Source organism: Biomphalaria glabrata, chromosome 17 (genome assembly GCF_947242115.1).
Source record: "Biomphalaria glabrata chromosome 17, xgBioGlab47.1, whole genome shotgun sequence".
NCBI classification, from domain to species: Eukaryota; Metazoa; Mollusca; class Gastropoda; family Planorbidae; genus Biomphalaria; species Biomphalaria glabrata.
Window position 1 is genome coordinate 24,429,098 of NC_074727.1, and position 15,478 is coordinate 24,444,575.

Sequence of the window (15,478 nt, forward strand, 5' to 3'; positions counted from 1 at the left end):
TCCAAATGTAGTCAAAATAATATTTTTTTTTGTTTCGTTTGAGGTAAAAATGAAGCCACACTTTGAAAAACAATATGCCTTTTTTTATGCACATGAATATTATTGCGTTTGTCGAATTGAACGAAGAAACCAGTTATATTTGTGCGGTGCAACCTATGCAGTTTATTTCATTTTTTAAAGGTCCATATTATACACTTATATGATAAAATCTGGCTTTGATTCTTTCTGAATAATTTCATTTTCACGTTTCACATTTTTTGTTTTCAAAATTGCTTTTACATTATGCAACTTTCATGCTTACAGCATGCTGATACCGTTCGGGGGGGGGGGGGAAAGAACTGGGAGAAGTTTTCCGAGCTGCCTTTAGACCCTCAGTCAACAAAACTCTGCTCGTGTTGGGTGTCGAACCTCGAGCCCCATTGATTGATAGCCAAGCCAATATCTCTCGGCCACACATATTTCAGAAACTTTACGACTCTATCTAAAACCGAAGATGGTTTGACCTTAACAAGCCCATCAAGATGACTTCCTTTTTAGAACTCTCTCATTAAAGAGACTTTTCGTTTTGATAAATATGAAAAAACCCAACAACATTGGAGATTTTCATGACACGGAGGCCAATCCATAAATCAAGTATTTTGGTGCATCCAGAATAGGGAATACAGCCACATAGAAAAACTGTTGTGCATTGGAAATAGAGTGTGGTCTTTTGTGCACTTGCTTTAGTACTGCGAATTAGATACAAAATCAAATTGGAACTGAAGTGCAGCTTGTTTTAAATAAACAACTTTTAGAATTAAAATCTCAGTATTACTTTTATCTAAATTTAGCGAAAATATTCTATTTAAAAAGGCAAAATATAAAAAAATGCTTTTTTTTTATAATTCTTAGGGGAAGAATTCAAATTTACTGCCACATTTTCGTAAAACTGTAAGATTTATTTCCCTTTATCAATGCCATACAAAATTAATTAATTACGACTAATTAATTAAAAAATTGATTAATCTTTAGATTGATTCATATTTTGTTAAGAACAATGAATAATTGTGCAAAGTTTCCATTTGAGCCGAGATTGGGAATTGGGAGAAATAACGTCTTCAAAATGTGTACCAGACAGACAGCTTTTGAAAAATTCAGTCGGCTATTATCTACAAGTTCAGCCTTGGTAAGATAAAATAAATGTTGCAAGACTAATGTTAGACGAAAGTAAAATATGTCCCAAGTCACTTAGTCCTGGAAGAGGGGAAAGAACAATAACGGATTTTTGGCTATGCGACATGCGCTAAAATTATCACTGCGATGGTCCAAAGTTTGAATACTGCCAGCCTATATTCTCCTGCCATCTTGGATGACTATTGGGTCAGATAATCTCCTGCCATCTTGGACGGCTATTGGGTCAGATAATCTCCTGCCATCTTGGACGACTGTTAGGTCAGATAATCTCCTGCCATCTAGGACAACTATTAGGTCAGGACTTAATAACTTTTACTTCTGATGAAACATATAGTCATGTGAACATAATGTGCCTGTTTATGCGGTGTTACATTCTTGATTTCGTCTAAATTATTATTATTTTAATGTTTGTTTCTTTTTTAGTTTACATTGTATGTTTAATATTTTAGTTTCTTTTCACTATTTGCTGTTCACGTTTCTCTAGAGAGATCAAACAACGAAACACTAGATACAAATTCAAAGAACGGTGGGTACTGTTTTCAAGGATTCTGGGCTATTGGGCTATTGGGCTTTCCCTTGCTGCGCTTACGGTGTTCTGTGTTTGTACGCTCTTGGCTTTAGCAACCACTCACGCTTTCCCCATTTTTAATCATAATATGATGCTTTAATTTGTTGTGTACAATAACTGTCACACGCTTTCACTAGACCCTGCGGGCAAGGATGCCAACACATATTTCCTAGAAGCTATTCTTAGTATTTCACCAGGAACAGAACTGACATTGTCTATTCAGAAGGTTTTCAGTTGATTTGACCTTCTGTCTACAAGCTCTACTGTTATCGTCTTCAAATCTTCATCTTAAGATAGACTGAAGTATTTCCTAGTGTCTTGACCATCCAACCCTCTGTGTCTAATTAAGTTTGAAAATTGAGCTGTTTAAAAATTTAATACAATAGATTGTAAAATTTATTGATGAGACTTTAATAATTTTACCCTGAGATATTTAAGGACAGCTCGTACATTTTTTTCAAGGATAGGAATATCTCTCTCTCTCACAGAGAGAGAGAGAGAGAGAGAGAGAGAGAGAGAGAGAGAGAGAGTAGTAACAAGATATTTCTCAAATCTAGCCTGGCCTACTTGGCAGAGCAATACACTTTCGAGAGTTAATTAAACTCTTGTATTCTGAGTTTAACAGTATTTTGGGCTGCCTGATTGTAAGCCATATGCTCTGCGGTGACATTCGATAGTCATGATGGTCCTGGGTTCGAACCTTGTCCGCTGCCATCACCCGCCAATCTGCGGGAGGTTTGGACTGGAATGTAATAATATTCAAATCTAAAGGAACATCCGAAACATGTTAAACATAAACCCAACATTAGGATTCAAGATGGAGGAAATGTTTTGAAACCACAGACCTTTACATTTCTATGTGTATGGCTTGAACCCTCTTCCCATCCTCAGACAAGATTTTATTACTACTTAAGATATATTTGTTAAAGATATGTGCCAATTTATTGAAATATGTTTTCATTTTTTTAAGGTATGCTTATTAGAAGATGGTTAAAAAAGTTTTCAAATTTGTAAAAGTTTTTTAAAAAGAAGTCAAAATTAAAAATTAAAATGTAATTTTTTTTGTTTATATTAGACAGTGAAATCAGTACACAAAAAGACACATACAAATAAATTTGAAAGAATACGTCTCAAAAACAAAACTTGAGTAAAGTCAGGAAAAAACTATTACCCTATTTTTAGTCTATAAAAACATTTATACAAGAAGTTAAAATATATAAATTAGAAACTTATTCAGATAATTAAAATAAAAAAAACATACAGTTAAAATAGTTCACTGTTTCACCAACGTTGAAAATGGTACAAGAAGACCAGCAGATGGACGAACCATTACATGTAGCTGGACTCAATGACGTTTCATGAACTTTCAGGAAATACAATTTTCCATTTCTCGCTTCTAGTCAATAATGTAGACATATCTATAAATAGCTAACTTCTTGGTGTCTCCGGTGCTATTGATAAACTCTGTAGTTTAAAAATACAATGAAAATGAGTGTGCATCTTTTAGCCCTGAAGAATCAAATGTTTACCTTAATTATGACAATCCCCTGTGTAGTGTGTGCTTGTTTCTAGTGTCTTACGTAACTAATAGAAAGATTGGCTCGGTTGGGTGGATAAGATGGGGCTAAATGGCAGAAGAGAGAGAGAGAGAGAGAGAGAGAGAGGGAAGATTGATAGCTGTATATCGAAAGAAGTATATTTGCAAAATGAACTATATTGTTTAAATCACGTGACATCCTGCAATTAACTGTGTTTTTTTACTTTTTTTTTACTTTGAAATTGAAAGTTTGGTGCGGAATAAAAAAAAAAAAGAAGTTTGCTGAATATGATATTACGGTTAGGGTAAGGGTTAGAGTTAAGGTTTAAATCATAGGGTCAGAGCTAGGGTTAAATATATTGTTGTTTTTATAGTTTTCCCTTACAGAAGAGCACACACACAAATATATTTCGTTCTTGGACATTGAATTCTGCATAAATAATTGTTAATATTCATATTGATATAACCTAACATGTAAATTACCTTGAATCAGTTGCTCTCAAGAATTAAAAAATACTTTGTAATTGTTCTTGCATAGATACTAGCTCTACAAATAACGCAGCCATCATAGGGGGCGCTGTCGGAGGAGCTGTGGGTGGACTTCTGCTGGTCGGCCTCTTGGTTCTCGGTGTACTTTACTACAGGAAGAGGACACAGAGGCGTCAACGAATGAATGACGTAAATTTAGATGTAAGTTTAGATGTAAGTTCAGGTGTAAGTTTAGATGTAAGTTTAGGTGTAAGTTTAGATGTACGTTTAGGTGTAAGTTTAGATGTAAGTTTAGATGTAAGTTCAGATGTAAGTTTAGATGTAAGTTTAGATGTAAGTTTAGATGTAAGTTAAGATGTAAGTTTAGATTAAACTTGTGGGGTTTTATTGCATATATATATAGAGAGAGACATCGTTTAGAAAGACCAAGCTATAATAGGCCTACCTTAGATAGATAAATATATACGTGTAATGTAAAACTGACCACATGCCAAAGAAGATTTCTTTTTGGCGAGCCTAGATAAGAGAGATGAGTTCCAGAAGTGCTTTAAAGATCAACTCTGGCGTCAGTTTGCCCTTACTGGACACAGAGAAATCCAGCTGGCTGCAAATGACTTCTTGATGAGACAGCTGAACATCTTTCACGACGATCGATGAAGTTAAGACCCAAAGAAGTCAGGTACTAACGACAGTCACTGCAAAGACCCAAAGAAGTCAGCTACAAACGACAGTAATTGCAAACATTCTGAATCTTCGGAGTCAAAGGCAATGCCTAATTGGTTATTAAATAATAGAATATCAGATTAGAATAATTTGTGGGCTAATTATATAAATTACTGCATTGCCTCCAGCCTGCGCAAAGTATTTTTAAAGTGAGAATTGGCTCGCGCAGAACAATACCACTCTTTAAACTAAATGCAGTCCACAGTAGCACAGAAATCTGATTTAAAAAAGTAATAAATTAGTTTACATTCACAATTCTTTATAAAAATAGGAAAGTCAATAAGTTAAACACATAAAATTAGCATGTGTTTCTGAAAGGTTCTTAAATAAGTTTAGATCTCAATCAATTAATGTGCATTTTGGGATATTTCACGTGTACACAGTCTAACCCTAACAAGCTGTGACCTATATGTTACTTCAATGTTCAATTCTCTTCTAGCAAACCGATACAGAGGATCAAAATCCACGTCCAAAAAATCCCCATCTGGAACGTCAGAAATCTATAGAACTAGCAGAAGACATTCAGAGGACACACGATAAAGTATTACGCTACACCAGGGATCCAACCACTAAGGTAAACAATTATTGGACTCAGTTAATTAGTAACAGCAGTGATGCACAACCTACTGCCTGCGGGTTCTGCCAGTCCCATGATGCGGTGCCATCCGGCCTTTCGAAAGCTCTGACCGCAATGCTTAAAATAGGCCCATAATAAAAGATAAAAGAATAATTATTTTGATCGTCCCATAATATGCGTTTCGGAAATGTAAATACCCTTCATCTCTGGCATAAAAAGGTCTGGCATCACTGGGTTATAGCCATTTTTTTTCTCATAACAATATTATGTCTAGTGTGTGCTCTAAAGCAAACAGAAAGAAATAACATAAATTCAAATTAGAACCAAAGACATATATTTCACTTTGTAAAAATGACTTTACCAGATTCGAATATCAAAGAATTAACCCTTCCATTCAATAATACGTAGCTTGGAGAATACGAACAAAAAAAATAATTAAATTAAACTAATGTTATGACATCGTTCTTTGGTAGCAAATAACTTTCATCTTCACATAGTCATTAATCTGTTGGATTATTGGGGCTCCACACATGATCAGTCGAAGACTTTCTCTAGTCTTTTGCCTAGGATCAAAATCTCGTTCAATGACAGACTTGTCCATTTTATTAAATTCTTTTTCTTCCCATCGCTTTGTCTTCTTCTGCTTCTCTTGCCTTGTACTGTTCCCTGAAGGAAAGTCTTTTGCAGCCTTGTAGACCCTTTGATATGGCCATATAGTTTAAGTTTGCATTTTTTAACAGTGGTCAGCAAGTCTTCGTGGGGCCTTGTAGCCATTGCCACCCTGTTTAGAATCTCCTCATTTGTGATGCGGTATAGCATCCTTAAATAGCATCTGGTAGGGTCCAGTATGGAACCATGAACAAATTGAATAGCATTGAAAGATAGTGTATCGTTCTGAGTATCAAGATCTAAATCTAACTGAAAGATGTGCACTAGGTTGACGTTTAAAAGAAGAAACAAATATGGTCTAAATACAAAAGTAACCAAACATCTATCCAAACATTCGACTTGCTCTGACTTTGTTCTATTGTTTTTTTAGAGAAAGAATTCGAGCAACTACGAAGAGACTGATGAACTAGAGGACCTGGGAGAAGCCCCTCTGCCTCCACAACAGAAGTAAGTCTCAATAGTGGCAATGTTTTCCATTCAAAATATTATTAAGAGTGCAGCGTTTCACGCAACTAAGCAACCCCAGCTGCGAACTGCACATGGTTGTCGTATCTAATGCATCCGTTGTCCTCCATCTGTTTATTTGTTTTCAGTAAGGACCTTTGTTTGGGGCTCAAATGTGTGTCCCGCGGACTTCTTGAAAGCTCTCTGTTTCTTTCCGATCAAATCAAGTCAAAAGTCTATGTTGGAGAAGTTACGATGCGTAGGTGAAAAGAAAACAAAATGGGATTTACAGAGAGCGAAGAGAGAGACAGACTGACAGAAAAGGAAACATAGAGCGAACCGTAAAATTTCATTGTAACAGATACACTAATTCACGGGCTAAAAATGCGTGTTTAGTTTGATCGTTAAAACAAAGTTCGTTTATTTAAATGAAAAAAAGGAGGGTGTTACGGACATATTAATCAATACAAAGCCTTGGAACAAAATCAACGGGCGTAGCCGGTGGGTACTGCTAGTCATTGTAGGGTTTTAAAAATGTATTGTTTATCCATAATTCCTTATCATGGACAACGGATAGGCCTAAAGCTTGCTATGTCTGGATGAATATATTCTATTGCTAAATCATAAAATGGATCTTTTTAAAAATTAAAATCTAATCAAAAAGCAGAGTAACATGATTAATTTCGGTATAAAGATTCTTAATGGACCGTACTGCACCTGATATTTAATCTTATACTCTTATTCAAATTCAATTTCGCACAATTACGTATAGTTAGAGCCGGTCTTAGATAATTGGAACCCTATGCAAAGTGGCCGCAATGAATTAGCAAAAAAATAAATAAATAAACATCTAAAAAAATAAAATTACGCAATTCATAAAAATAACAAGGATCTTGTAATTGTCAAATATAAGTAGTTGAACATGTAGATAATAAAGCTTGAGCCATAGCGGAGACTTTGAGTTAGGCTAGTAGACTTAGAGCTGTAGTGTTCTACTATATTTCAGATTTGATACAACTTTTGCAATGTTTTTAGTCCAGTGCGAGGTCCCCACCTATCGGAGGCGTTTTGCCTAAGGCCGGTCTTTGTATAGTTTAAGTATTCAGTGTGAATTATATTTGCCTAAGGCCTGTCTTTGTATAGTTTAAGTATTCAGTGTGCATTATATTTGCCTAAGGCCGGTCTTTGTATAGTTTAAGTATTCAGTGTCAATTATATTTGCCTAAGGCCGGTCTTTGTATAGTTTAAGTATTCAGTGTGAATTATATTTGCCTAAGGCCGGTCTTTGTATAGTTTAAGTATTCAGTGTGAATTATATTTGCCTAAGGCCGGTCTTTGTATAGTTTAAGTATTCAGTGTGAATTATATTTGCCTAAGGCCGGTCTTTGTATAGTTTAAGTATTCAGTGTGAATTATATTTGCCTAAGGCCTGTCTTTGTATAGTTTAAGTATTCAGTGTGCATTATATTTGCCTAAGGCCGGTCTTTGTATAGTTTAAGTATTCAGTGTGAATTATATTTGCCTAAGGCCGGTCTTTGTATAGTTTAAGTATTCAGTGTGAATTATATTTGCCTAAGGCCGGTCTTTGTATAGTTTAAGTATTCAGTGTGAATTATATTTGCCTAAGGCCGGTCTTTGTATAGTTTAAGTATTCAGTGTGAATTATATTTGCCTAAGGCCTGTCTTTGTATAGTTTAAGTATTCAGTGTGCATTATATTTGCCTAAGGCCGGTCTTTGTATAGTTTAAGTATTCAGTGTGAATTATATTTGCCTAAGGCCGGTCTTTGTATAGTTTAAGTATTCAGTGTGAATTATATTTGCCTAAGGCCGGTCTTTGTATAGTTTAAGTATTCAGTGTGAATTATATTTGCCTAAGGCCGGTCTTTGTATAGTTTAAGTATTCAGTGTGAATTATATTTGCCTAAGGCCGGTCTTTGTATAGTTTAAGTATTCAGTGTGAATTATATTTGCCTAAGGCCTGTCTTTGTATAGTTTAAGTATTCAGTGTGCATTATATTTGCCTAAGGCCGATCTTTGTATAGTTTAAGTATTCAGTGTGAATTATATTTGCCTAAGGCCGGTCTTTGTATAGTTTAAGTATTCAGTGTGAATTATATTTGCCTAAGGCCGGTCTTTGTATAGTTTAAGTATTCAGTGTCAATTATATTTGCCTAAGGCCGGTCTTTGTATAGTTTAAGTATTCAGTGTGAATTATATTTGCCTAAGGCCTGTCTTTGTATAGTTTAAGTATTCAGTGTGCATTATATTTGCCTAAGGCCGGTCTTTGTATAGTTTAAGTATTCAGTGTGAATTATATTTGCCTAAGGCCGGTCTTTGTATAGTTTAAGTATTCAGTGTGAATTATATTTGCCTAAGGCCGGTCTTTGTATAGTTTAAGTATTCAGTGTGAATTATATTTGCCTAAGGCCGGTCTTTGTATAGTTTAAGTATTCAGTGTGAATTATATTTTTTTCCCTTTCAGTAATGACCGCAAGGGAGGCAAAGCTCACACGTCTCATTCAAAGTTCAAGCAGGACGCCCACGACAACGCCCACGAGAATGTGTACGCCAACAGCGCCACCTTGCGCCAGGACATGGATGACTCTGATGGCATGTACGTGAACAACAAGACAGTCAAGGCGGAAGTGGCGCGAGCCTTCGGCGCGCAGAAGCAGAGCACGCTCACCGACGATTTCAGCCCAGAGTCAAATGACCTGGAGGATGAGCAAGAAATATACGCCAACGATGATTCAGAGCTGGTAAAACCGAGCAACGAGAATGAAGGGCATGAGCTCTATCTCAACGATGCTCTTGAAGAAGACGAAATCTACTTGAACGTCAAGAAATAAATCTTGACATGTAACAATTGAAACATTATTGCTATAGAAAAGAACTATTCAAATCCTACAGAATGACTGATTTATTAAACATATGCATATATATATTGATTCATATTAATGTCTTTAATCAAAAGTCGAACTTAAATTATTTTTAAAAACAACATTAAATGGGACCGACTAGCTTGCTTGTGGAAACAAAGGAAATCCACAATGATTCGTGAATATATTAAGAATGAAAGGTTGCCAATGTGAATATATTAATTACTTTTACAAATACTTCTTAAAATATTTGAATAACAAAACTATGTTATTTAAACTTGCAAAAAAGCATTTCATTTCTGTCTAAACTTTGGAGATTTTCTTGGCCGATTTATATTTCCCGTGGACCTTAGCCCAGTACAGAAGCCTTCTTCCATATTTTCTAGGCATAGTCCAAATGTATGCAAGAGTGTTTTGGCCAGAACATACCGAGCATGATTGATACGATCTATACACAAGAAAATAAAAACATTTATAATGACCTTAACAGAAATATAAACTACAAGCCGACCCGCGGCGTAGCATACGCCGCTATTTAGTGGCGTGGGTGCGGGCGGGAGGGGGCATGGTAGGGCAACGTTTTACCTTTTACCTATCCCTTAGTCTGTTGAACCGTTGGGGCACCAAGCAAGACTTGTCGACCGTCTTTTTCCATTCCTCTCTGTCCTTTGCCCTGTTTAGAACGTCTTTCAATGGCAGGCCCGTCCTGGCACTGTTCCCCGAAGGAAGGCCGTTGCGAGCCCCGAAGATCCTGCAATATGGTCATAGATTCTAAGCTAGTGTCTTTTCACAGTAATTAGCAGGCCATCATGGGGTCCGATCGCTGCAGCAACCCTGTCTCCAATCTCCTGGTTTGTGATGCGGTCCCTGAATGTGACGTAGAGAATTATATATATACAGAAGAGAAGATTACTTGTTCCTCCCCCCCCCTTTTTTTTTTTTCGGAGCCGTGAAAGTTTTGTGGGGTAACTCTAGTACGACTTGCAGAAATAAAAGAGTTATCTTTCCATGACTTTTTCATAGAGAGTTAGAGAGTCGGCGTGCGTGCGTGTCCCGCATGGTTGGGCGACGTAGAGAATTATATATATAGATATAGGACCTATTCGGGAATCTCCTGACAAAAAAAAATTCTCTGGGAAAAATGTATTATCTTCAACACTTATCGGACTTGATCTCGTGTCTCAAGAAGCAATTGATGGTGTCAGAAACTCTTGATCTGAGCCTTAGAAAGAACAAATTAATTAGTGTTTAGTTTACCTCATCTTCTTTTAATACTACAGACTTACTTTTAAATAAAAGATAATTACGTCCTAAGCGTGTCCCTAGGTCAATCTAGTCATGCATGTTAATCAATGACTTCAACTCTGCGAATATTTCCAGTCTTATGAGATATTCATCTCTGGCGGGGATAAGATATAAATAATTATCATTTAGGTGTATCTGGCGAATATATCCAGACTTATGAGATATTCAACTCTGGCGGGGATAAGATATAAATAATTAGCATTTAGGTGTATCTGGCGAACAAAATAAGGAAGTGTTGATGAGCTATGTTGTTTTTTTTAAAGTTGCTTGTTTGTGCAGTTTTTATCACAGCAGAATCAAATGTTCCAAGCTCTTCCGTTTGTAGCTCATTTATGTTTTTATTTAGTTGGCAAAAGTACTTGGTTTGTCCTGAAAATCCCCAATATGTTTTTAAAAACCACATACATTTGTAGATTTTGTTTCGTTTATATTAATTTGATTAGAAATTGTAGACATTCTCATCTGATCACTTTTACTATGTTTAAAAAGAAACGTTATCTGAATATGTTTTATTTTCAAGATAGCGTCTTTATTCAATAACTTTGTTTCTATTTTAATATTATTAGCGCCTTTATTAAATAGCTTCGTTACTATTTCAATATCATCAACGTCCGTATTGAAAAAGTTTGTTACTATTTTAATATAACTACACACAAAACACCCCATACACGCAAATTTTTTTTACTATTTTAATATTATTATTGACTTCATATTATAAATTTGTTACTATTTTAATAATAATTATTCTTAGATAATGAAGTTTGTTACTATTTTAATTATGTAACTATGTGAACATGTGTAAGTGAGACTTTATTTTTATTTTTCGTCATTGTAGTGTATATCATTGTAGAACATGTTTTAGTTTTTAAAATATTGCTATTCTTTGGTACACAATTTCATATAGTCTCTAAATTCTTTCAATTTTAAAATGTTCATATTAAGTCTTGCTGGCCCTGTATGGTCAGATAGTGGACAGGGTAATTAAAACGTCTTTTTAGCCTTGAATAGAATATGTTTTGTATGGGGAGTGGGAAAATGGGAATATAATTAACAAAGTAAAATATACTTTTGACATTTTGTATATTTTAATCAACTAATCTCTATCTATCTATCTATCTATCTATCTATCTATCTATCTATCTATCTATCTATCTATCTATCTATCTATCTATCTATCTATCTATCTATCTATCTATCTGTCTGTCTGTCTGTCTGACCGTCTATTTATCTATCACACACACAGACACATAAAATCACCATTCTCTTTTTTTATTTTTAAAACCTACAAAGTAAAGAAACAAGAATAGGGAAGCATAAAGTCTTTAAGTGTTCATCTATATGGCCCCCCTGTACTTCCTCTTGTCAGTTTGTTACTGAGAGGTAAAGAGGAGAAACGGTTCTTGTCCACGAGCATTTTGTTTTTGTTTTATACTCATTGCACTTCTGATCCCGAAGTATCACTGGACCTTGATCCATTAATGGACATGTCTCTCGCCGTCCTGTTCAAGTAAGATGTATTAGAGTTACTTGATCACAGTGCTTGACTGGTGCATGTAGGGCAGGTTCGAGAGTACTTAAACACCTCAAAGCCTTGTACCAGTGCCCTAACCTCATACTGTACATTTTTTGACAGTTGTATTGTGTTTTTTAAATTCCTTTTTATACAGAGACTATATAATATATTGTGTTTGTATATATATATATATATATATATATATATATATATATATATATATATATATATATATATATATATATATATATGTTTTCCTATATCACAAAGTATTATTGTGCTGTAAATTTATTATGTTTACAGTTATCGTTTAAAATATGACTTCTATGTGTTAGATAAAACCTGCGTATTTATCAGCTGTCTGGCTACAAGTTACTAGTAAGGGAATGTGTTGATACAAAATGGAAAGTGTTTATGTAAACTAATATGGGAAAGTGTTTAAATAAACTAATATGGAAAAGTGTTAAATTAAACTAATATGGAAAAGTGTTTAAATAAACTAGTATGGGAAAGTGTTTAAATAAACTAATATGGAAAAGTGTTTAAATAAACTAATATGGAAAAGTGTTTAAATAAACTAATATGGAAAAGTGTTTATAGAAACTAGTATGGGGAAGTGTTTAAATAAAATAGTGTGGGAAAGTGTTTATATAAACAAGTATTGTAAAGTGAATAAGCTGGTATAATACTATAAGTGTGTCTGGATGAAACAATCCCCACCTTCCCATGATTTTTTTTTTTCAAGAATCCCTGAAAATGCTGAATCTTTTGACTATGATAGAAAGAGCTAGACGATAGTCTAAGCAGTTTAAAATCATCCACCTACTCATTCTCTTCCACTGTCACATTCTTCCAAGATTGATACACAACCGCCAAATCAGGATACTTAGAGAATGAGATCATGCCGCCATCTAGGCGCCCGTGTTAAATAACTGTTTGTGTTGTAGTTATGTAGGAAGTGTAACCAAGATGAGCGTATTAACTGTTTGTGTTGTAGTTATGTAGGAAGTGTAACCAAGATGAGCGTATTAACTGTTTGTGTTGTAGTTATGTAGGAAGTGTAACCAAGATGAGCGTATTAACTGTTTGTGTTGTAGTTATGTAGGAAGTGTAACCAAGATGAGCGTATTAACTGTTTGTGTTGTAGTTATGTAGGAAGTGTAACCAAGATGAGCGTATTAACTGTTTGTGTTGTAGTTATGTAGGAAGTGTAACCAAGATGAGCGTATTAACTGTTTGTGTTGTAGTTATGTAGGAAGTGTAACCAAGATGAGCGTATTAACTGTTTGTGTTGTAGTTATGTAGGAAGTGTAACCAAGATGAGCGTATTAACTGTTTGTGTTGTAGTTATGTAGGAAGTGTAACCAAGATGAGCGTATTAACTGTTTGTGTTGTAGTTATGTAGGAAGTGTAACCAAGATGAGCGTATTAACTGTTTGTGTTGTAGTTATGTAGGAAGTGTAACCGAGATGAGCGTATTAACTGTTTGTGTTGTAGTTATGTAGGAAGTGTAACCAAGATGAGCGTATTAACTGTTTGTGTTGTAGTTATGTAGGAAGTGTAACCAAGATGAGCGTATTAATCTAGTCGTTCAACTTAGACATTAATATTGTATTTAGCAAATGATTTTCTGTTCTGTGACCCAAATCGCACCGGTGAAAAGAAAAACTCTGTCCTTTCAAATGTTTGTTCCCGCTTATGAAATAAGAACTTTTTTTCTTTCTGTCATTGTGAATATATTTGATACATTGTATAAATAAACAATTTATTAAGTGTTTTATGTTTCATTATGTTTCATTGCCACATACCTAGATATACATACCTAGATATAGAACATTGTGTACTGAAGTGTTTTTAAAGTTTGATGTCTTTGCCAAAGGTGTTACTTTTGTTTTATGTAAATATCTATCTAGAAATATATGTTTTCAATACCTACTAGTAGCTCACATTTTTTATTTAGACAAAAACCAAAAACTCAAAACGACAAGTCAAAAACTCAAAACGACAAGCCAAAAACTCAAACCACAAGACAAAAACTCAAAACCACAAGCCAAAAGCTCAAAACCACAAGCCAAAGACTCAAAACCATAAGCCAAAGACTCAAAACCATAAGCCAAAAACTCAAAACCACAAGCCAAAAAACTCACAAAACGACAAGCCAAAGACTAAAAACCATAAGTCAAAAAACTCTCAAAACGACAAGCCAAAAAACTCTCAAAAAGACAAGCCAAAGACTCAAAACAACAAGCCAAAAACTCACAAAAGACAAATCAAAAACTCAAAACCACAAGCCAAAAACTCAAAAAGAAAAGCCAAAAAAAAAATACTCAAAATTATAAGCCTTAGACCTTAAGCCATAAACTGAATTTTTGTATAATTAAATGCTATATTACTTGTTGAATTCCTAATATTATGTCACATCACATATACGTCATAGTTGAAACCTCAAGTGAAGTCTATATATAGTGACGTTTTCACATTGTTGTATTTCTGTCAGAGTGTCCTGCTACTTTATCCTGGCTTCGATCTCCAAACATGCCCTTTTTTTCTTTTTTAAGGACATATAAAATATGGTATTCTATACAATATTATTTGAGCTTACTGAAGGAAATTTTTAAAAAAATATTATTCTATTACTTGTTATGTAACAGAGTTACAAAAAACAACACCGAAGTAGCTGCGAGATTAGTTTTAGGCAATAAACTCCATCTACTTCATAGATTATTAATACACATGTGTGTGTACAAGATTCATGTTCCATTTCACCTCTACATAGCCTGCAAGAAGTAGGCCTTTTGTGCCACGTCCTTCCTGGCAAGGGTCCAACCTATGGATTGGAATGGTACAATCTCGTCAACTTCTTGACCATGAGTGCAGATAAAATTTAATTGAACATGAAATGTTTGTACCAGGAAGTAGTATTTAATTGAAGCACCGTTTTGTGTTGTCTTATATATAAGTGGGGTTTTATTTATATTATTGATGACATGCGATTTGGGATAAATAAATGTTAAATTTGGTTACATTTTTTCTCTTTAGACATCTATAACATATATGTTATATGTATGAAAAGTAAAAATAGGATCCCTTGAATGAAACAGATCAAGGACCAAGCTATTCATCAGATACTTTCACGTCCACCTGCCTGAATCAACTTTTTGGTCAACTTGCTTGGGCCAAACTTTTTGTCAACTTTTTGGGGTCAACATTTGGGTCATCTTTTTAGAGTCACCTTGCTTGGGTCAACGCTCCTAATTCAACTTATATGTCAACCTTTTTCATAGGTCAACTTACTCGTATTAATTTTTAGATCAACTTTTTTTTGGTAAACGGATTTTAGTGCAGTGCTGTTAGGCTAAAAGTGAGCAGTAGTTTCTAAATAGCCATTAAAGCTTCGTGTTTCTTTTGTTTGCGTTTTACTTTTGCCTTTAGACAAATAGACGGTTGGAGAGAGAGCACATTTTTGTTTCTGGCTTACGAATGGAAAACCCAAAGAAACTTCTTTTAAGAGGCTAAACTTGACAATAAACAAAGTCCACTATGGTTTCTGAAAGGTGTCCAAAAAGACAATTGCAGAGGTGTCACTTTAAAAAAAACAGT

The 15,478-nt window shown here is 34.7% G+C and overlaps 1 protein-coding gene across 10 annotated transcripts in view; it reads left to right on the forward strand.

Moving 5' to 3' along the window:
- LOC106050795 (uncharacterized) overlaps positions 1-13,813 on the forward strand; it is a 40,584-nt gene extending 26,771 nt beyond the window's left edge. For 7 of the 10 annotated variants that reach the window (XM_056015047.1, XM_056015048.1, XM_056015050.1 and 4 more), the window contains exons 5-9: positions 1,658-1,699; positions 3,817-3,968; positions 4,930-5,064; positions 6,107-6,183; positions 8,664-13,813. In XM_056015047.1, coding sequence (XP_055871022.1) covers positions 1,658-1,699; positions 3,817-3,968; positions 4,930-5,064; positions 6,107-6,183; positions 8,664-9,030 — 773 coding nt within the window. In that variant the 3' untranslated portion in view covers positions 9,031-13,813. The remainder of the gene's footprint in view (positions 1-1,657; positions 1,700-3,816; positions 3,969-4,929; positions 5,065-6,106; positions 6,184-8,663) is intronic. The other 3 variants (XR_008775528.1, XR_008775527.1, XM_056015055.1) reach the window with 3 other exon arrangements.
- Positions 13,814-15,478: the final 1,665 nt, after the last annotated feature.